This window comes from Pelmatolapia mariae, linkage group LG15, assembly GCF_036321145.2.
Source record: "Pelmatolapia mariae isolate MD_Pm_ZW linkage group LG15, Pm_UMD_F_2, whole genome shotgun sequence".
NCBI classification, from domain to species: Eukaryota; Metazoa; Chordata; class Actinopteri; order Cichliformes; family Cichlidae; genus Pelmatolapia; species Pelmatolapia mariae.
In genome coordinates, this window is record NC_086240.1 from 13,106,503 (window position 1) to 13,130,162 (window position 23,660).

The 23,660-nt window shown below is 41.3% G+C and overlaps 1 protein-coding gene across 2 annotated transcripts in view; it reads right to left on the bottom strand.

Annotated features, from left to right (window-relative positions):
• sash1a (SAM and SH3 domain containing 1a) overlaps positions 1-23,143 on the bottom strand; it is a 159,201-nt gene extending 136,058 nt beyond the window's left edge. Inside the window, exon 1 of one of the 2 annotated variants that reach the window (XM_063494777.1) lies at positions 21,676-23,143. In XM_063494777.1, the coding sequence (XP_063350847.1) occupies positions 21,676-22,176 (501 nt within the window). In that variant the 5' untranslated portion in view covers positions 22,177-23,143. The remainder of the gene's footprint in view (positions 1-21,675) is intronic. The other variant, XM_063494778.1, reaches the window with a different exon arrangement.
• Positions 23,144-23,660: the final 517 nt, after the last annotated feature.

Sequence of the window (23,660 nt, forward strand, 5' to 3'; positions counted from 1 at the left end):
AGAATGTCTTCACTATTTCAACAGTTGACCTAAACAGAAAGCGCAGTTGCTCGTTATTGAGCAAAATAGCAAATAATGGCAAAAATAGCAGCTTTATTTTTCTCCGTTTGGCAGTCTTCTGAAAAAATATCAAAAAACTATTCCGACTGTAGAGATTAGTTTATAAAATATATATGCTTTTCGATTATGCAACACATTCTCATACCTCACATGTGAAGTGAAACCAATGTTTGGTTTGTTTTACCAGATCTACTTGGATACGTTTAGTAAAAGAAAGGGATTCGGCTAAAAATGGACCCCATCACAGGATTCTGTGTTACTCATGCAGGCCTAGAAAGTGGTTGGCCACCTCTTGTCACTAGGGGGGGGGGGGAAGTATTTCCAGACTGGTTAGTGATTGGTTACTGGAAGTGACAACGTACAAATACTTCGTTACTGTACTTAAGTAGATTTAGCGGGGAGCAGTGAGTGCAGGTGTCCGTAGGCTGTGACCTCAGTACTTTATAGCATTTAGCTAGAGCTACAGAACAGGAGTCAGAAAAAGTTTCTTCCTTCATGCTAACTGTCATTAAATTTCAAATCCAGTGTTACTGTCAGCTCAGAAAACACCAGCAAACACACAAACTGTTTGTGTCCAGTTTGTTGCACAGTGTTTTCCTAGCTAAAGGTACAGCTGCTGTATTTCTTATCAGAAAAGAGTCTGATAAGTTCACTCAGAGATGGACAAAGACAAGAAAGACAGGACAGGAGAGGAAGAAGAGAGGTTATACTTAAAGTTAAGGACTCGCTCAGTGATGCTTAAACAGTTTTCATTTTCAATCAAATATTCGCTCTGTATATGAAGTGTTTTGGTAGATTATGTATTTCTTATTGTAAAACTTGCTGCAGAACAAACAAGTATACCAACTTTGTATAATTCAAATGTTGCATACTCTGTAGTTTTTAATGGGGTAAAGAGGTTAGCTTGCTGTCCTGTAGTGAATTTATTGTGAATTTATTTTATTTTTTATTGGTGTACAGTGGTTTGGTTGCTAGCATATGCCACGTTTGGCTGCAGTTTGCATGGAAGACGCTGATTTATCTACAAACACTGGCTAAGTACTTAAAAAGCAGTAAATAAGCCAGATTTAACCAATTTTTACTTTAAAGGCAAACATACTGTTTCTGGTTTGCTTTGCACTTTTTATAGTTTTCCCACTCTTGATGAGTATTTAGCCAGTGATAAATTGGTGTCTTTATTGTAAACAATAGGCAACAGCAAAAACACATTTTTCCCCTGTGACCTGTGGTTACAACGGAGTCTCTAAGCCCTGTGTGACTGCCTTTTTAAGTAATCTATTCACAGCAACCAGTCCAGGAATACTCTTTTTTTTTTTCTTTTTTTCCCCCCTAGCAAGCAGTGGTTGCCAGGGTGTAGCCGACTGATCTCTAGGCCTGTGTGACTGGGGCCTAAAATCACATTATTACAAATATCTTAAAAAAAAAAATTACAACATTTTTGCAACAATCAGAGAGGTCACCTACATAATGAGCTGTCGTTTAACCCCCCCTGGCTGAACACCACTCAAGCTTTTCTCATAAGGTCAGGCTGTTCCCCTGCTTCCCTGCTGTCATATTAATTTGACTGGAAATGCTTGTCTGTTTTTTCACTAGCCCAGCATCTAATTTCCAAAAGCTCCCACCTTTGTTGTGTGTGTGTGAGAGACAAACACAGAGAGGTTGGGTCAGACAAGCATGCAATCTGTTCTTCCCTATCTTGATTTCTAGTGGTGGTCGTCTGCTGTCGCCTCATCCAGCATGGGCATCGTGTGCAGGTGCTCCATGCATGCATTTGCATTAATGCACCTGATGCAAGCTAGAGTCAATCGATATGCGAACAGCTACACAACACACAATGCAGCAACAATTCCACAAGTGATACAGCGCCCCGCTGTTTTGCGAGCAGAGAATCTTACCTCACCATGCACAAACACTTATCTAATTCATCACAGTGCACGCAAACAAAATTAAAGCAAACACTCGAGAGATTCCACCTGTAGAAAATCTTAGGGTGACTACTTTGGAACAGTGATGAAATGTCACACTGCGATAAGGAAGCAGAATGGATGCATTACTGAGTTGCGTACAGATACCTGCAGCCACGAGGGAGAAATTCCTCCAAGTACAGTCAAATTACATTTGTCATGTATCATAAGGTAGAAAAGCAGGTACTAAAGCTAAGTGAAACAGCTGCTATGAGTAAAGTCTCTCCCAGAACACAAATTTGAATAACCCTTTACTGCATTTATATATTTTCTTAAGTGATTTTAGCACAGTTCTCTCTGACTTCAAAGGATCAGGCACACAGATGTTAAAATTGGAAAACAGCAACTTTTGCCAATGCAACACAAATAGAAAACATGTGAATGCTTCTTTTTTTCTTTGGTTGCTTTCTCTCACTTGGTGGTGCCTCCCAACCACGAGTAATCTTGAGCTTTATTTGCCTTGACAAAAGTGCAGACTGTATTTGCCCTTCAGTGATTTAGCCTGCTCCCATTTATCCCTTAAAGAGGAAGGAAGGAGGCGAATAATGCTCAATTAACACTTGTATAGCAACACAACATGCAAACAGTCTAGACAACAAAGCACAGTAACGACAAATATTTGGCAACAGATAAAGAATTTTGGCAAAAGGGAAATGTGAAAGAAACATCTGGAAGATCTTCAATGGTAATTGTTGCCATGGTAAAACTGAAGCACTTGAACCATTGATTTGAGGTTCTCCTCTCCTTGCTGTGCTGCTGATTGATAATCTAAAATATTGGATGGATTACATTTTTTTGTCAACTCTGCTTCTTGAATTTTTATTCATTTTTGTTCAAAACCGTTTCTCGTTTGGCGGTCTCCATATTGTGGAAATTTTCTAAAGCATCACACGACTTCAGCTAATCATTTTCATCAGCTTGCTTTAGTTCAGCTGTGAAGGTTAGCTTTGTACTCTCATAAAAATCACATTTTCCTTATAAATGAATGCATATTAAACGGGTCGATGCAGGTTGATTGCATTTGCACAGGAAAATTTGCCAATTAATTCTATTAGTTTAATCAAGCAATGCGTTTTTTCTATTTACTAACAAGTTGGAATAGCTGTAAGAAATCCAATAGAAGTTCTGAAAATGAGGAATCTTTTTTTGTGGATATAGACTATAGGGATTTTTCTCAAATGCTCATAACAGTAGCACTAGTCATTTCGCATTCTTACCCTTATTTAAAGGCAAATAACATTACCAGACAAAATCCTTCTGTCGGCCTCGGCAGTCTGAAGAACGACAACGCTGAGCATTGATGCTGAAAAATGTGCCCGGCTCAGCCGAAACGCCTTAAAGTAAAGATCACAGAAGAGTGAAACGTTTAAAGAAAAAAAAAAAAAAAAAAAAGGCCGCTTCCAGGCAGGTTTGCCCAACGTTGCAGTGCCAGAACCACATAAAAATGACATACATGAAAAAAAGAAAGAAAAAAAAAAAAAAAAAGCATGCTCAGTATCTGTTTACAAAACAGTGTCAGACATAAGTGGATGTGGCCAGGATTTTGAATAGGTTCACGAATGAGGTCACAAGTGGATTCCAGCAGCACTGTGTGGATGACCCCTCCTATAGGATTTCAGTGAACACTAATCTGCCTGAATGACCTATTCTCATCTCGCTCTCCCCTCTATTAACAAAGAGCCTCTGTCAGCGAGTTTTCCTCTGAGACAAAAAGGGGAGACAGGCAGACACGACAGACATGGAAAAGACATACACACAATAGATGAAGCTGCTCTGTTCCTATGTAACCTTTCTGAACTTAGAATGAGGAAGCAACTCGTGGTAAGTGTAAGAAATAAACAAAGCACAAACACAAAAAGCAAAGACTTGCATAACTAATGTTCCGGCTGCAAACCAACATCTCTCGAGATGAATCTACATCCGTACATTTACAATTGAATCGAGCACTGTGTTTTGTAACTTAGCTGGTCGTATTTGTGGTGCTAGTTGACTTTTTAAATGTTGTACATGGTTTCTTTGTGCTTGACCCACAATGCTTTTGGCAGCTCAAACCAAAGTCATGATGTGCCTATGGGTGTTTTTCTTATTTACAGAGTGGAGCTAAAAAGAGGCAGTGGAGTATTATGCCTTAACTCAAGCCAGAATGGGAGCACTGATCATGCAGGCACATGAAAATATTAAAAAGAGACTACTCGAGCTATGTGAGAATATGTTTCAATCATATTTTGCACCCAAAAGAAAAAAGGAAAGCAAAAACTGAAAGGGCACTTAGATAGCACATCCTTCTCCAAGGCCAAGTCTATATGTCAAAATTTTTAATGCAGTTTCTGTGTCTTGACTAATGAGTCGTGGTGTAATTTTTTTATGCTAATCAGAAGTATTTCACAGCATTAAAACATGCCATATAGGAATAAATGCAATACATTTTGGGTCTTTTTCTTTTTTAAAATTTGCACATGCAAATTCCCATCAAATCTTATTGGAGAATTTCAGTTTTTCAGTACTGCTAAAACAAGCCACTCTGGTAAAAGCTGGAATACCACCACAATATGGAATTCATTTAGCGTTTGTGACTCAATCCTGAACGAGGGATCAGACCGAAAATTTTTGCCCCATCCCAAAAATATACATTTGAATAAATAAATAAGTAAAAAATGAAAGTATGATCTGAAATGTGGAAATAAAAGACAAGTCCTTCTTTCCACCCACCCTTTTCCTCTCCCTAGATAAGCAGAATATTAATAATAACCTCCTGCTTGTGTGGAAAATAGGGGGTTGGCATGTTCCAGGCCCCTGAGCGGCACTTGTCACCCTGCACAAGCCACATTTCCCTCTTTGCCAGTGCCTTTTCCGCCTTTGTGAAGACCAGATGAATGATTCCACTAAACCTCTGACCTTCAGTAGGGGGATACGTGACATGCAGTTAGGAGCGCATTAGCAGCTGAGAGCCCGCAGGCATGCCACGATTGGCTGACTCAGGCTATTCCTACAGGACATGCCTCAGTCCAACGCTTTAGGATTGAATGACCAAGGATCTTCATCTATAGTAATGCATTCCTCCAAGGAGTTGATATTTAGCAGAATGGGGTTTAAGGGCAGGAACTTGCCACAGTGCTTCCATATATACTCACACAGTCACTCAGTTTTCAACACATAGTGACCTACTTCTTTAGCTTTGGCTTGCACCCCTGAGGAATGATATGCTAAATGAAAATCAAATGAAGCAGTTGAGGGAATTACAGCACAGGCTTAAATCCCCTACTTCCTGTCAATAAATGACACCCTGACAGCTCTAACAGGGTAGCAAGCCCTGATCTCGGTCATTATGATTACTGTAGCAGGCATATCAGCGACGCCTGTCACTGGGCTTATTGTCCACGGGATCACAGGAGAACATAGCACCAAAAACCCTCAGCGGTGTTCCTAAATGTTGCCTTGGTAACCTATTAGAGTTGGAAAAAAAATACTTGGAAAAGAGGAAAGATGGCAGACTTGACATCCCAAAATGAGCTGGCTGTGAATGGGGTTCAATGGGGGGCTTCACTCATGGCTGTGGGGACTGTCAACATAAATACCCAGGCTTCATGCTCACTTTTAGAAACAGGAGATACCCAGTGGAGATGTTGTCACAGGGGACAGCCAAATATGAAGAGGCTTTAAACGCATACAATGTTTTGATGCTCTATAGTGGAGTTCAGGTGCATTGCAGTGTTAATGTAGTTCACAGTGCAGACATCTGTGTAAGTGCACGAGGGAAAAGGATCCTGGTTGGCAGTAATCAAACTGAGCCATTTGAGTATGTGCTTGTACATGCACGCGTGTGCACAGACACACACAGCTTCAGCACATGGCTTCTATGAAAAAAAAAAAAAAGCATTGTCACTTCTGCTTGTGTTTTACATCCACTGCAGTTTTCCATCTCATCTCTGGAGACTCAGAGTGCTGACTCCATTGGAAGTGTCCTTGGCTCGGATGGTTTTTACTCAGCCACTGAACTATATAGGTACAAAAACGCTGGATATGGAACACGATTTTTACTATTAAGGGGACCCAAAAAAGCGAACCTGTGCAGACTGCATATTTAGAAAAATGATCATTTTTTTTAAAAATGTAACTAAATATGCATTTTGTTGCCCCCCCCCACAGATTGTGAAATGTTACCCTCTCACAGCTAGCAGAGGCAGTGATATCAGTTCACATGTTTCTATTCATCTCCCGATTCAGTCTGTAGCACACCAGCAAACTCCCAGAGAGAAAATAAACATCAAGCCAAATTAGTCTCATCAGACTCTATCTGACAACCCCCGAGCCTCGTAGATATCGAGTAGTTGATTTCAGAGACCCCTGTGGACGACGGAGATTCTAACCCGTGCTGAGATGCATGTCTAGTTTCTCATGCAGCACTCACAATGATGTGTATCTATTGCAAAGATCGGTTTCACAGCAGGCATGACACGGAAGGGATGAGACAGCCATTACAATGCAGCTAGATCAAAAAGAGAAAGAAAGAAAGAAAAATGCTGCTTCCTCTGATTGGAGGGGCTGACAAAAATAGGGGCGACCTTGTGTATTTGTGAAGCTGGAAAAAGAAGGCTGCTGAATATTTGAGGGGAACACTAATAAGTAAAAATACATTTGTTTTTTTAAATATTTTTCAAAAATGTTTTCTAATTCATTATTTAGAATGATCTTTTGGTTGAATGGAAGTAATGGATTTAAGATTTAGGGAAAATTGCAGCAATAAAGGAGAGTAAACTGCAGAAAATGAACCTTTTATTATGTTATTTTCAAATACAAAGACATAAAGCCTTTATACAAACTATGTAATCTGAATATAAAGCTCTACATGAACTGATTATATTGTACATACTAACAAGAACTAAGCCAATTTTCAAAACTGAAATTCAGAACCTTTAAGTCCACAGAATCTTACCATGTTGTTACTTTTTTGTGGTTTTTAACTCTGGTAATACTTCTCTCCCAGTAAGTGTTCATGTACTGTCCCCTTAAAAACGTACTACTGCTTGTGTTGTAACGTGACTGCCCCATCCATGTCCATCATTTGCACACATTTTGTAAAGAGGACATTAATTAAAAAGGAAGTCGCATGTAAAACACTGAAGAAAAACAGTTTCAGCAACCAAAGGTAATACAACCAACCATTCTGTTTCAACACTTGGAGCACAATCGCATTACCCAGAATGACCCCAGCATATTAAAAGTACAAACCTCTTTCAGACCTCGTCAGTGAACTATGAAGGTAAGAACCCAAATAATAATGATAATCGTTCATTAGTCGTAATTGATGTAAAATGTTCAATTAATGTGATGTTGAGGTCATACTGCCCAGCCCTCATACTAACCCTAATGTTAACACATACTGCGAGGTTACCTTGAGTGATTATTTTGTGTTTTGTCTAATAGCTTACGCTTCGTGCCTACCGAGTGCTTCCGGTTACCATCTTTTAATGAGTGGTAATAATAAACCAAAGCAGGCAGTCGCTATTGCAGCTACTTTGGTGGTACTCTGATGCCATTTCCTCTTCAACGTTGTGTTAACCTCAAAAGAAAGCTTGTTTTTTCTTTTTATTGTCGAGGCTGATGGCTCATTTGATGGCTCGATAACTCGTGTAAAATGTCTTGCGGAGCCTCCGATTCCATTAATGAGCTGTTCATTGTCTATGACCATGTGGATGGCTCCATAATCTTCCGGTCTCAACTGGTCTTGGATCCTGATTCACTCTCGACAGGTTATGTCCATAATAACATGTTTTCATTTGAGAAAGATGAGATGAGTATTTTAACACTGTTTTAGAAATAATCCATACTACAAACATGGCTAAAAATGCATATACACTGTTCTGTGGAACCAGCTTCCAGTTTGGATTTGGGAGAAAAACACCCCTCTACTTTTAAGATTAGGTTTCCTTTTTGATAAATCATAGTTAGGGTCACCTGATCCAGCCCCGACTCCCACCTCAGGAATGATGCATCGTGGGAACATTAGGCTTCACACGATGCACTTAGTGTTCACTCTTCAGTCACCTTTTTCACTCACTATTTGTTCATACACAACTGTGCATTTAATCATTAGTTATTATTAATCTCTTTAACCACAGCATCCTTGCTATGAAATAGTAGATGATGTAAAGTTGCAGAATCGGCTTGCTGAGTGTGTAAAAGTCACCAACAGTCAGTTAAAAACCTCCACTGGCATTAACATCTGCAAGAAAACTGTGCGCCGGGAGCTTCATGGCATGGGTTGCCATGGTAGAGCAGCTCCTGTAGGTGTAATGTGTAGGTGGCCCAGTACTTTTGTCCATATAGTGCATATGTACACCTGGTATGGGAACTGTCACATCATTGGTAATAAGAACCTGTCAGTGTAGACAGTAGATGCATAAATTAAAGTGTGCAGCATTGACAGCAAGGTCAGAAACACCTGTAATTCATTATCCATGTTGAATTAACCACTGGCACTGATGTCTTTGTTTAATTCCCGAAAAGGGGCCATGTGATAAGGGCATGATGAATAAGGGAACAGCACACGGTGACCTAAGAGGCCCAGTCAGGAGGTGAATGTGGGAGTCTGTGTCTGAAATAAGGTGTCTCTTATTCTCCGTTTCCAAAGAGTCTGCTTTTGCCCATCCGGACTGAAATACAAACCAGGAGTTTTCAGACTAAAACTGGGTCAGCAGTGTTTTAAATGTCTAACAGAGAGAGTCATAAAAAGCCAGAGCATTGAAATAGCCATCAGTCTTCTGTCCAAATTTCTAAGTACAGTGTTTGTTTCCTGATGAAAAAATTTTGCATTAGGAAAACATGAAATCCTCCTTTCACAGTAAATACAATTATACAAATTTTCGGTATTTCATATGTAACATTACTATATTTGCTTTTCTTAATATACAGTGTCTTTTCACTCTGTTTAGACTACTACTGTATTTAATCATTACCAATTATTAAACTGAAGTTGTCTCTGCTGGCTGCCCCTCCCTGTGCCTGGTTCTGCAGGAGGTTTATTCAGAGGGGATTGTGTTGAGGTTTGAGGTTTCTTTATGATGTTGTAAGATCTTTACCTTACAATATAAAAGCACCTAGAGATGACAAATTGGTGCTATTTAAAATGGAATTGAACTGAATATTAATTACGATTATTCTGTCTACAAAAGTAGTCATTACGGAACTTAATCAAGAAAAAGAGAACAGAAATCAATCATAATTTCTAGTAAAGTTACTAAAATCAGTACAGAACAGTTTTTAAATGTTCTCCCTTGAGGTATAAACAGCATTGCTAGTGTGACTGCAGTGTGCAGAACACATCCGAGTCTGAGCCTCTGAAGACATAACGCCATTTCAAGACAAAACCCTCTTCAAGCCTCCCAAGTGAAGAGGGCTCCTCATCAATATCCTGATTAGAATTACAGGAGACGCCTCGTCGTAATCAACAAGAATGCTTGATCTTTGTGCACTCTGTTGTGATTTTGCAGGGTAATGATCATGGAAGTGAAAAGTGGCTTTGATTTCTAGACAAACATGTTTAAGACTGCCCTACATTTATCTGTTGTAGGGGAGGGACAAGAATGGTTTCTTCTACAGAAGTATACATCTGATGATAGAAAAGAAAGAAAGGGGTAGTTTGTGTGCAAGTGCATTGTACTTAAAGGATGGGGAAAAATGGTAACATATTTTCACATGTCTTCCTTTAACTTTTCTCTATATCATTTCAATATAATGTCCAAATCAGAAACTCGATTGAAAGCAGATTATACAATTTCAATGGCCGCTTTACATAACAATTGATATAAGCTCAGGCTGTGGGATTCCTGCATGACAATGAAAGCAGCCTCCACACATAATCCCTACCCTAAACTTCCAGTGCAGTATTGTAGTCTTCCTTCCAAACAAGCCAAAGAATGACTGCCACTGGAATCAGTAAAGGCTTTTTGTCATGTTCTGGGAAGTATTAGCAATGTAATCTAATCTTATAATGTACCTGTTTCACATAAAGATCTTAAGGACAGAAGTTCCTAGCAAGTAGCTGACACTTAAAATTCCTGCAGGTTTTTTTACCAAAACCAGGTGAAGTTGTGGCATCACTCGTTTTAGGGGAGAGAGGGTCAGGAGCACTTGAGGAGGGGTAGGTGGGTGGACTCGCATTTAGCTGTCTCATAAATGGAGTGGACAGGGATTAGAGATGCAGAGGCTGCTGGGAGAATAAACCCCAATCTTGAAGTCCATTGTTCTGAACTGGTAGTGTGTTCTCATAAGTGGGGGAGGGGGGGGGGCAGTTTCTTCTCTAGGCCGCGGACAAAGCTAAGTGACCATAACACTGACATCACAATACCGTTCGCCTGAGAACCGATCAAAACAAAATGTTCCCATGCTGCGATGTAATCCAAAGCATACATTTCCTACATGCTCACAATTACTACCATATGAAAATCTGAGTGCGAGTAAGTGTATGGTCCCAAGGGGGGGGGGGGGGGGGGGTTAACAGTGCTACATTTCCCCATCTGAAAATGTTTTTTTAAAATCAGGTGACAAAATTATGTAAAACATGCCGTTTCCACGCTAAGAACTTTGTTCTCTGATAGACAAACACTTCCCTCATTCACCATAAATTCTAACTTCAGCACTCATTCTTGTATGAAATCAGAGTAACTGCCTCATACTCAGAGCTGCAAATGCTGATGAATACAGTTTATTGTAAATATAATTTGTTATATGCATAGGTAGGAGAGCAGTGGGGTTCCATTAAAAAGTCTCAAATGAGAGAATACTCTATAATGACTCAAGATGCCCGTCACATATTTTAGCTCCCTGTCAATCAAGCTTGTCTCTCTGTATATTCCAGTTTTTCTGTCGGTCTAAAAGTGCCGGTTTGTCCGCCTGTCAGACCAACTGTCTGTCTTTATCTCTTCCTCTCTTTTGGTTTGACAGATCTGCCAGTCTGTCTATTTGTATTTCAGCCTGTCTGCACTGTCTGAAAGAAAGTGAGAATGAAGTGAAACTGGGTGAGGATGTTTGGCAGAGCAGAGAAAACGTGCGATGCATGACCCCAGCACTTAGGTTTGGATGAGGAGTTGTCAGTTGGCCTGTTTATTGTTTGGCTTTTGTGTATGACATCAGCACTGATTCACAGCAAAGAGGTGAGATACCAGATTGATGACCGTTTCTCATGCCGCTGTGATCGCTGCCCGTTTGAGGCACATTATCAGTCTGCTGTTACCACACGGGGTCATTGTCGTGAGAGGAATCTGGAAATATTCATATCCATCCCATCTTTGGCTCTCCTTCTCATTAGTCCGTACTTTTCTTGCTATAAACTCCATTGTTCAAATGCTCTTCACAAGCTTCTGTGTTGTAATATTTCTTCAAAGGTCTCCGTGTTGGGAAAAAAAATGCACTTAGTCTAATCCTCTTTAAAACAAAGCTGACTATCAGAAAGCTGACTGGTTACACAAGCTTTTGCCTTTCAGTAGCAACCGCATCAGGTCAGCTGCAATAAAGACATGGTTTCAGATGGATGCATTAAAAAATGAAGCTAAATCAAGTTAAGACAAGTTTTCTCCTAACTTTGTTCATAGAAGACTTAAGACCACATTTACCTTTTAAGAGTTAAGCTGAGGTTAGAATGTTCTTAGCTCTTCAGATGATGGGACCAGCCTCTAATGTCAACCCCATTAACTCCCCTAAAATACAGCAGGATCGGTGAACACTGTCTGAGGCATGTTTCTTTTTTGGAAAGAATTCTGAAGGGCTATTAAAGTAAACAGTGGTTGGTTTGGCAAAGCCTTCTTTAAAAGAGCTGCTAACAAGAAAACTGTGGTTATGCTGTTGACCCACAGCACATGAAGCTCCCATTAAAATGCACGTCAGGCAAAAAGGCATCAGCAGCAGCATCAAAATGAGAGAAAAATATTTTTTGGGAACATGATTTACTCTCTGATAAGGTTAAGGAAAAACCAGAATGTTAAGCCATTTCACAAAAATACTTTTTACGCACAATAAATACCTACGTGTAGAGTTAACCCTCTTTTGGTGCAAGATTAAAATGACAGGATAGAATCTGCACATTTCTCTTTGCAGAAACTTAAAATGCAACATCTTGCGAAGCATGTAAAGTGCGAATCATTGTCCGTCTCTGTGTTAGCCCTGCGAAAGACTGGCGACCTGTCCAGGTCGTACCCTGCCTCTCGCCCTGTGACAGAAGGCCACCAAGTGCCAAAAAACTTCAGATCCTTTTGAAGTCCGAGAAACTGGTTTTCTGACTGGACCTCTAAACACTTTTCTGGTGATGCACTCAGGCACTCATTTTTGAGTCTATTGAATTATAGCTTGTAAATCTTGCTCATTGGCTAACGACTTGCCCCTCATAAGTTGTTAGCCAATGAGCACGCCGCAGATAATCCTCATTTCTGAAACCACCAAGTTTTACAGTCAGACCTGCCCCTCCTTGTTATGGTTTTGGTTTTATTTTTCTAAACCAAGATGGTGACAGTGAAAATGCTGAGGCTCCAGAATGAAACATCAGAAACCAATGGATGACGTTCACCTTTTATACTGTTCAGTGCTTATACTGGTGGAGTTACATGCCGCTGATTTCTCTGAGGGGTTTTAAACAAGCAAAGGCTCTTTGTGGAGACTAAAAAAAACATATCATTGCCATACCATTGGATCAAAGCATGAAAGAAAACTGTCTGACCACGACTGTTCTATCAGTCTTTCTTTTTGCAATCCAAAAACCCCTGTACTCCTTATACAAACTGACCTAATGGCAGACTCGTGCCTCCAGCCTTGCTGCAGAATACCAAAACTGAAAAGTGTGCAACAAGCTGAAACAGCACCATGCGCCAACAGTGATGACGTAACTTCTGGCATGTTCAACATGCACAAGGACAACAATGGTGAGTGTAAACTGCCTGTAAGACGCTACAGTGGAATGTCTTCTTTCCTGGCAAGTGATTGACACTTAATGAATAGAACTATTAACTCTAACACACACAGAGGTCAAAAACCAGCAATTAGTGTGATGAACTCTTCTTTACCGAGCATGTCTGGATTGACGGACTAATGAGTTTGACTAGTTGGCAGCATCCCATTTGGGCAGAACTGCTAGAGTCAGCTTAACCTTCGCGCATTGAAAATTAATTAAACAGCAAAGAAAATGTTACTTCGTGCACTGATTAATGGCATATTAATTGTATATGTTTGCTACACATCAGAATGCTTTGTTGTTTAGTCTCCTGTAAGAAACAACACATGCATAGGACAATTTCTTGGAAACTGAGCTCTGTTTATATAGGCAAAGAAAAAGAACAATCACACAAAAGCCAGACTCATTTGTGTCAGAATGTGCTGTAAAAGCCACAAGTGCTTTCAGTATCAAAAGCAGCAAAGCACACAAGACTGGAGTGCACCTATGAAATATGTTGGGGGGTTTTTAAAACAAGAGCTACAATACACAGTACGCATTTGAGTGTTCTTGCGTGGGTGTGTTTGAGGAATGTAGTAAAATGCCAGGTAATTAGAGTTCAGATTCAGGTATGTAAAGCCGCAGGGAAGCCAGAGCAAGACAGGCAGACAGACACCCAGTGGGTTCAGAATGGCTTAATCCCCTGCCAGGCACAGCCACTACAAAAGCACTCAGGTAGGGACGTATCTACACTGGTGTGGTCTCCGTGATCAAAGCTTTCAGCACAGCCCTGCCCTCATGCCTTGGAAATGGACCAATTAGAGGTAAAGGGGTGAGGGGAGGGTGACTGAGGGTTGGTTGCGCTGCGTTCCATACACCTAGCTGGCAGCAGCTTCAGACAAGGTAATTATACACACTCCTGTCTGTCTCTCTAACACTCATAGTCACTGCTATCATGCCTTACTTGTCTCTCTACACCCCTGCATTACATCCTTTAAACACAGTCCAAGATAATATGGGCTGACATGAGCCAAGCTGTAGCTACATGTGAGACAATTAAGCTCTGTTGCAGGTAGTAGGGCTTTAACCCACCCAAAACTGCACCCTGCTTAAGGAAATCCACCCACTAAGATGCAGTTAACATTCGTAAGATACCACATTTCTCAACCTTCATCATTCTGATTTATGATGCATGTCTGAGCCACGTGCTTAGCAAGGAATACAGCCATTGTTCATCCTTAACAGCTTCTTCTTCATAGGAAAGAGGATTATTTTATCCAGTTAGAACATTGTAGTCATGTTGCCCTATGTCACGTGTTCTAAAGGAGCAGAGCAGGGCTCATGAAAAGAAATTTCATGTCCAAGTCTCTTTTTTCCCTCCACCGTTGCAGCTCATATGCACACCCATGCAGATTACCAGCACTGATAAAGGTTAGCTGAAAACTGTTATTTGAATTTGATGAGCCAATTTAAAAAAAAAAAACTGCAAATAAATTGATTAAAAACTGAGTTTTATCAACAGATTGATTTAACTCCTTTCTAAAACTGAAACAGTCAACATCTGAAATCACTGCTGAAAGAGGTCGTGATTCACTATTTGATGAAAATGACTAAGCCATGATTTGCAAATAATAAGCATAAGATTATGTGATATGAATCATTAGCTGGCAGTTATCCATTTATCTAAAATCCATTTTTCTATGTTCAGTTTCTCTAAAGAAAGGATTTGCAGCTTTTTGGAATTTCAAATGTGATGTTTGGTTTATGGACTGCTGATTGGGCAAAGCAAGCTACTGCAGTGGCAGACTTTAAAAATAGTCATTACTGGGACTCTTATCATAATTCTTCATTAGATTTAACTTCTAGGAACCAGTTGATAAAATACAGATTTACCAAACTGTAGCTCATTCATTGCTGAACTGCCCCCCTTCAGCTTTATGAATTTTAACTTTCAGAAACACCAGTGTTCGAGAAAGCAGCTTAACCAAAAGCTTGAGCAACATTTAAATATATGGAGCGCTCGTTTTGCAGATAGAATTATTGCATTACTGTGATAATCCCAACCTCTGTGTTTGCCATTTAAACCTGCCATTCCTGGCAACGTATTACAGAGATTAAACCAGATGTTTCATCCTGTAATGTTTAAATATCATTCTGTTAGTCTCCATGGTAACTTTTTAACACAGCTCTTTTAGTGTGTGATCTTCTGGTTCGTAGTTGTGTGGGAGTCCTGGATAATTAGCTCTTTTTCCCTGGACTATAGGTCACACACGACCACCTAGGACATTACGGTAAAAATCAGTACTTGAGATGAGTGACAGCCCTAGATTGCACTTAATATCCAACAGTGTGGTTGTGCATTTCTAGTAAAATTTGTCACTTTTTATAAGAAAATTCACCCCTTGTGAGGCAACCACTTTGATTGTAGTAATGAGTGTGTGGAAAATAGAGATGTAGAGGGATAGAAAACATGTGCGCTCATGTTGATTTGCAAGCGAGTGCAATCTGGATCCTGACACAGACAGATGCTCCGGCCTGCTCTCTTGTCATCTCTCTTGTCTTGCCATCCTGTTGGGGGGGGGGGCTTGATATCTTCATTGTCAGGACTACAGGGTCATTTATTGTGCACATATACTGCAAACACAGCAAAGGGTGCTGTTACGTTAGGATTTCCTTTATGCTTCTGCACACGTTTTGGATGAAAGCAAGAAGCTGTTAGTGCATTTTGCATTTGCACAGCACTGAGAAAGACGTGGAGAAGAAATGTGTTACAGCAGTAACCGAGCATGTAGTTTCTGTTTGCCGTGGCTGACAATGAATCTGCCTTATGTGCACAAAACCATAAATTATATGGAAGCTTTAAAGGCTTGGATCCAAAAGTGCCAAGACATTTTCTTTTAATCCCCAAGTCAAACTTTGCATGTAAATAAAGTCTCTTTCTCCCACCTGGCTTAAACAGTCACTATTAATGAGATTTCTGCAGTACAGCTAAAAATGCAGTTTTAACACTCCCATTAGACTCAAGCAGTAAGACTTTTATTGACGCTAAAAGCAAAAATTAAGTATACGAAATCAATAAGTTTGCAAACGTGTGACTAAATACCACCAACTAAAAGGTAGAAAGTGGAGTCTAAAAAGAAGCCAAACATACTTTAGTATTTATAATGCAGCTGGCAGTCTTTTCCTGATGCAGGTAACATAGTATGCATGTCATATGGACATGCTGTCGGGAAGCTGAACCTTGGACCAGAATAGCTCCGATAATGCATCTGTCATGAATGTGTGTCATCAGGACCCGTTCCCCAGCACACTGTGGAAAATGAAATGGCCCTGATGGCAGCGAGGCCTGCTTTATTTAAAGCTGTTACCATGACCGCATAACTTTAAGTGATACATATATACTGCACGTCTCCACATGTTACTTAAATACAACACATCTCAGAAGACTGAAGAGGGGGGGCCTTAAAGTAGAGGACAGAAATCCAATCCTTCAACACCAACTGAAGGTCTAAATGTTGAGATTATCATTGATGACAACTCCTGTTAATTGGAGAATGTTCAGTGTGTTTCTGTTGAATTGTAAGTCTTAAGCTCACATCAAGTTCATGTAGCTGGAGAGAGGAAAAAAGAAAAAAAGTGGCTTAAAATTTAGCTGATCTTGTGAGAAACGGCACAGTAGGAACAAGCTCTTCTCGCTCCTTCCTGCTAAAATGAGACTGCCAGCTGCATATATAGTGTAAATTCTGCTTTCCCACATTTGCTCATGCTCCCAGGAGATGGGTGGTTCAGCGTTTCTGACAGAGGGACAGACAGAAGCTCTCTGACTCACAGTACAAAAAGTTGAAACCCATCCAGTGAACGGATAACTCTTTGCAGTGATAACGTTTCTCGAAATACTGGACTGAACTGCTTTTGCAGGTATTGCTTTTGGCTGAATGGCAGGGCAAGACCGTACGATGTGCTAAATTTCTCATGAGTTATTGCACACAGCAGTTTTTACAAATGGGAAGATGATCACATGAGCTTGAATCAATAAAATACAAGATGAGAAAAAAGAAGACGACTCGACTGCAAGATCCAGAAGAAGACTCGGGGTGTGCAGCCTATTTTATTGTCTAAGGCAAGATCAACATGACAGCTTTGTGTTTTGATCCAGCAGGGCACACACTGTGAGGTGAAAAGGTCAGTGTGATGGCCATCAATCTGCTTATCAAACTGATTTAAAGAGGAACTGAAAGTGATGCGTTCAGTTTAAGCTTTACATAGACTCTTATAGAGGTCGCCAAACATGAGTTGTTTACAAAAGGAGCAACTATAGGAGTACATACAAGTCCTTTTCACTCTGCTGGGAATGTGAGCCATCATATAACCCTGACACGCTATATAATGTTAAGAGGAACTCACTTTGCTAATTAACTTTCTCTGTCCTCTCAGGACAATAGAGTGGGTCCTTGACTTCTTTATGACTTCCCCTTTATGAGTCCTTGGTTGATTATGCCTTTAAGGAGCTTTTAATAAGAACTGAGCAAACAGTGCTTTCAGCAGAACACAGAAAAACCCGAGGCTACTGGGAAAGGCTTTCTCCTTCATTGCGGGAAAAAGCCTGTCTTATCCTGATGAACAAAGATTGAGGGTATTCTGCAGGAAAAAAAACAAAAACTACAAAAGCATTCACTTGTGTGACGAAAAGGGTCCTCATTTGGGAAAAACGTCAAATTAATAGTTTTCCTTGAACATATTTTTCATTATGGGATAGAGTAGCAGCTACATAGCATGGGAGCTTAACTGGAAATCTGTGCCAGTTTTTTTTTTTTTTTAATGCAAGCCAAATTCTGTGTCTTAACCGCAGTTGGCAGTTGGCCGGTAAATGTATATGATCTGACAGCGCTGATGATTCATTAAAATTGTTTTCGTTTTTTTTTTCCCACCAGATCTTGGCAGCTTTCCAGTGAAGCCCGAGGGCCATCAACGGCCACAGCGGGCCAACAGGCAGTCACCTTAAACAGAACTCAAATTTCCTGCTGTGTGAGAGTGTTGGGATAATAGCAGAGATAAGAGTACAGAAACAGGAAGTGAGGTGAGTGTTTGTCATGTAAGATGAACTTCCTCTTAAAAGCCATCTCTCTTTTTCTTTAGCACCACCCCACACCTCTAATGGTCTGCTGCCTCTCTTACATTCTTAAGGCCAGTTAGGCTGCCGGCCTGTCACTTGTGGCACCCACTACATGTGATCAGCTGTTCTGTGGGGTCAGACAGAGCAAACTTTGCCCCACAACTTGACAGCCCGTTCCTGATCAAAAAACGCCCACCAAGCCTTCACCAGAATTCAAAAACAATGTGCCCATCTATTTACAACTCTATCTTTCTCTGAATGATACCAAGGTTTTTTTTGTATTTTTTAAAATCATCCACCCATCAGCACAATGCTGGACACTTGCCTCCGCAGTTTGTTTCAATGGACGGAAATTGGGAATGCAAAACAGACCAGTAGTGAAAGGACATGTGGCTCCATCAGCTTCCATACAAACAATGGAGAATCTCCCAGTGTTTAGCTTCTGCTTCCTCCTGACACACAGCGCTAACAAAGAGGCGCTATTATGACTGACTATGTCTTCTCGTGCTGAAAGCAGCAGCCTCTGGATGAGATCAGCATGAGAACACATCTTCATAACTTGGCACCGAGCGGCCGGTACATCAATATTGAAAAATTTTGCTCGCTGAAAAGGCGCCATCAGCTTCAACCCAAAACATCCAGTATGATTGAGAAATTTAAGAAATTATGTTAAAAGAACTGGCTTAGAAAATAGAGCAACTGGACACAATGGGGGAATTTAGGTAAATACTGTATTTGCTTACTGCAATTATTTGTCTTGTGCAAAAAGGAAAAAGAACAGGTAAACAAAATCTTCAAATGTCCTTAAATACTGCAGTTGTACATCAATGCACCCCCCCCCCCCCCCCCGTTTTGGTATTACAGTTGTATGGATGTAAGCATGTCAGCTGCCTGTATCCTGTCCACATGTGCTGCGCCCCTTACTGGAAGCAAAACAAAGCAGCAATTAAACACGTATAAGTCAGATCATCAGAAATGATAATCTGTATTATTCCATCAACGTCTAACAATCTTTCAACCAAAACAATGAACATTAACTCCATAACTGCTGTGCATTCAACAACCAGAAAACTGGCGGCAGCATCTTCGCCGCTTGCTTTGTTCCCCGATGAGAAATCGAGAAATGTGCAACCGATGGCACAAGTGTTTGTTTACATCATAAGAAATAATATTCTCTCTCTCAGACAAGAGGTCTCCGCGGCCTTGATAAGGATCACGGGTATTTATTACACCCAGCAGAGCCCTTTCAGTGAATTGTTTGATAATGGGTCGTCTCCCATGAAAACATTCAGCACACACTAGAGAGGATTTATGAATCTCGGTGCCTATATCGCCTATGGTTTTGCTTGCAAAGTACCCACGGGCCATGGTTCATGAAAATCCGAGTGCTGAGAGCACGGAGGACGGTTTAAATGTGGATGGAGATCTTGGTTATGCTACACAATGACCATCCCTTGAGATTGACATTGTGTGTCCTGTAATTGCCCTATGTCTGTATCTCTGGTCTCAGTCTCCACTGGGGATGACATCTCATCTCAAGGGCAGGGTGAGGAGAGATATCTACAGACCAATCACAGCTCAGTCAGTCAAACTCTATCAGCTGGTCACAGCTCCATGTCCCACACTCCTCTCACTCCTAATGTGGAGGAGAAAAAAAAAAGAAAAAAAAAAAAAAAAGAACTGGGCTGGAGCCAATTCGAAACTGCAGGGCTACACATATGCACATAGACACGCGCACACACAGAAAGAGTGAGGGAAGCAGAAAGACCTTGACCTGCCCATTCCCCTCAAAAGCTTCATTGCCAGAGCTCCGGCTCTAAATAAATATAGCCTTCAAATGGAAAGATAGTTTAACCCTCTGGAATCGACACTTTGTTTCAGGCCTAGTCTGACAGTTAATCCCTCACAAATCCCAAATCTCTGTGGGATTCGCAGTTAGCCAAAATGGTTAAACGGACAAAATGAGCTTACAAAACATGCAAAATACAAAACTGTTGTCAATTTCAAAAAGCCAATTTGGAAGCGAGAAAATACTGAATACCGAGCATGATACCAAAGTTTAGATCCTACAAAATAAACGGTAGACGCATGTGCTAAGCCAGAAATAGTCATCAACATTTTCACAACTGCATTAACTCTGTAGCTTCAGGATTATTTTCAGTCTGACTGGAACTAGATAATAAAAAACGTTATTGGGAACACACCCTCAAATAAATTTGCAAGCCATAACCAGGATTTTTAGAAATACAGAGGCCCTTAGAAACATGAAGACTTACTACAAATCCACACATTTTCAGAGCAAACTCATAGCACTTGTTTCTGTCTTAATTCTTCAGGCTCACTCAACATCTCAAAATACTTAATCAACAGGCTCAAAAGTGGCTAAATCAAGTGCGGAAGTCCCTGGCGACCACAAAGATAAATAATTCAGTTGTAATAGTTCAGCAGCCAGTATCTGATTTGCCTGTTCTGCTGACAAGTTAACAAGCCTGATGTTACGACGGAACAGACCTCTAAAGATGCCCATGCAGTGTCAGGTCAGTTCTTAGCTGTGCACAGCCTTAGACAGAAAAAGAATACAGATCACATGACCTGCTCCTTTTCAGTGGCTCCTCTCAAAAAGCCCCGCTCTATGCAAACAGCATTAATTCAGTGGAGGCCTCTCAGCTGGTAAGGCATATGATTCAAACACTTCTGAAGAAAGGTCACTATCAGTGCTGTGAAAACAAGACGCCCTCTCAGTCTGGCTCCTCACCGGACAGCAACAGCCTACCCAGCTGGGCTCTCTTCATTTACTGCCCCTGCAATCGACAGCCCGCTGCCAATTCATCAAGGCAAAGAGCTAGGCCTGAGCCCCATGGGTCTGGCTGATCCACCCACACTGAATGCTGAAGCAAGTCGGGGGACAGGTGAGGTCAGAGTGGATTAATAATCAGGGTGTAAATTCCTCCCCACAAGGAATCGCAGACAGGGTGAAAGCTCCTCAGGCTCTACTCTCTTCTTATCGATCCGCAGCAACTTCACTCCCATCATTCACAATGACAGCAAGTACTCACACTTCTGCAAAGTGCAATGGTCCTGAAAATGTTTAGGCATCACACTGACATTTGCCTGTGACTCAGCTCTTTAGATGATGTTGAACATATCACTGAAATATGCTTCTTCTTTCTCCCCCCCCCCCTTTTTTTTTTTAAACCTAAACACCTTTTAGCTGACAGAGGGCAATCTTTCAACCAAATGATGGATGATGTGAACATGTGACAGACCTTCCTTGCCACAAGCATCTCAGGCACACTACAAAACAACCCTTTCGGAAAGGATTTAATCCATGCTTAGTTTAAAAAGTTTTACTCTTTCGGCTTTGACTGATTTCTTTGACTCTTGTTGTGAACAGTTTCTTAAATCTGCTGTAATTTTTCACCTGATAATGGCAGTGAAGTAAAATTCAATAAGACTTATTTAGGCGTAAAAACGGAAAAGCTTACATTTTAGTGGCTATCATACTAAATTGCTTGTTAAGTGGGTTAATTTAAAGTATGTGTCTGCATGATTGCCTGTATATCTTGTGCTTTCATTAACTGATTTGATGAGGTCACAGAGTTCACCAGGGTTCCTCTTACCTTGTTAGAGTACGGCGGCTTGGCGAGGTTGATGCCATCTCTGATGAGTTTATCCCTGATCATGATCTTCAGCTTGAGCTTGGGGTAAATCATCAGCTCCCTCCTGTTGCCCAGGGTCAGGTTCCTCTGCGCCCCAATGTACCCGCCGTTTCGCCCAACCCGGTCACTGATGGGCTCGGTCCAAGACTTGGATCCCCGCAGTTTAGACTCGCACTCCACCAGGTGTCCGCTATAAATTTCGGCCGCGGGTGGCATGGGTTCAAGGGTGAAATACAGTCCACTGGCTGTCTCTTTGGCTTCCTCCTTCAGCCTCCGCACAGCATCGTGAATCCTCTGCCTGTGATGAGGGATATAGACGCCGATGGCATCCAGGTCGGGGTCTCCTATTTGTTTGCAAACCTCGAGGTCGTCATATCCATTATCCACAAAAGACTCGACATACTGGGAAAGCTGGAGGGTCTTCAGCCACTCGTAGACAATGACAGGTCCGTTGCTTGTCATTTTGGCTGATGCCAAATCGGCTACAACTCAAGAGCAAGAAGACGCTAAAGTGATCGTTGCTTTCCCATTCCGCGTTTCAAACGCATTGTAAGGTGGACAAATATAACGCGTGTTTCCTTTGAGTGTGAGAGGCGCAAATAACTGGATCAAAATAATTGTACAGGAGCCATTCCAAAGGTCTGGTTACCATAACCAAGTCTGATGTGGATGAAATCCTGAAAAAATGACTGAATAAAACACTTTTTCTGACACAGTCTGAATGACAAACACCTGTCAGTATTTAGACTACAAATGAAGAACCCTTGGGGATTACTTGAGGGCAGCTTTCAAGCCACGTTACTTGATCATCGATTTTACCGGCCCACGGTGACTTACTATGTGCAGCCACTTAACCAATAATTACGTTTCCATTAAACAAATATATTTTTAAAAAAGAAACTGTCATTGAAGCAGTAGCGTGGCCAGATTTCATTCCTTACGCGGGGCAGCCTTTAACAGCTCTTGCTCCTTCCCCTTAAGTCCTTTTCTGTCGCCAAAACGGCAGCAAGCGAAATCCAAATAATACCAAAAGATCTTCAAAATGACAGAAAGTCCGCAGCCGACGCCTGACAATCACAGGGCTCCGCGTCCAACCGCTCCGTCTACGCGCAGACCACTTCTTCTTCTTCCAGGCGGCACATCACCACACTGGAACTGGAGCCAAGAGCCAACATGCTGCTCTGCTGCTGCTTCTGCTTCTGCTCCTCTGACGTCCACGCCCCCCGAAATTTCTCTGTACCCATTTAAAAATAGTGAGCCTTTTTTTTTTTAAACCCCCCCAACAGCAACTTGTCGCGCAGCTCCGAGCAGTCAGCGGGTCATCAGGTTCCCATCGAGTTGTCCGAAGTTGCTCCGAAACGAGAAGAGAGTCTGTTAAACCTGGCGCACAGTCCGAACGGATTATCTTGCTGCTGGTTTGTTTGACATTATTACTCCCCTACGATTTGATTTCGTCCACCTCTCTCTCTCTCTCCCTATCTCTCTCATACACTCACTCTCACTCATTCAGCATTTCCACGCTTTGGTTTCTCAACACGCACGGGCTCCCTCTACGTGGTAACTGTGGAACTGAAGATTTCAGCAGCAGGATCCGACTTAATAACCAGAAAAGAGAGAAATAAAGAGAGAGAGAGAGAGAGAGAGAGAGAGGCTTGTTTGTCCATGATGAAATGAGCAGACATCTCCTGCTTATCCTCCGGACTGTCCAACACTGCACTTGAGTCCCTATCAAACTGCTAAACCACTCGATCATTAGTATGAGACAACAAGTCAAACTGTCGGGGAAAACACAGAGACGCAGACAACTAAGAGAAATAACACCGCTTGAGTAGGACCTGTCTGGACTGTCCAAACGGATGCCAGGCTGCCCAGTGCTGATGCATGCTTTATCAAATGTGAGCTGACAGCTTGTTAGGGGTCAGTTTGATACAATCACTATATCTGCT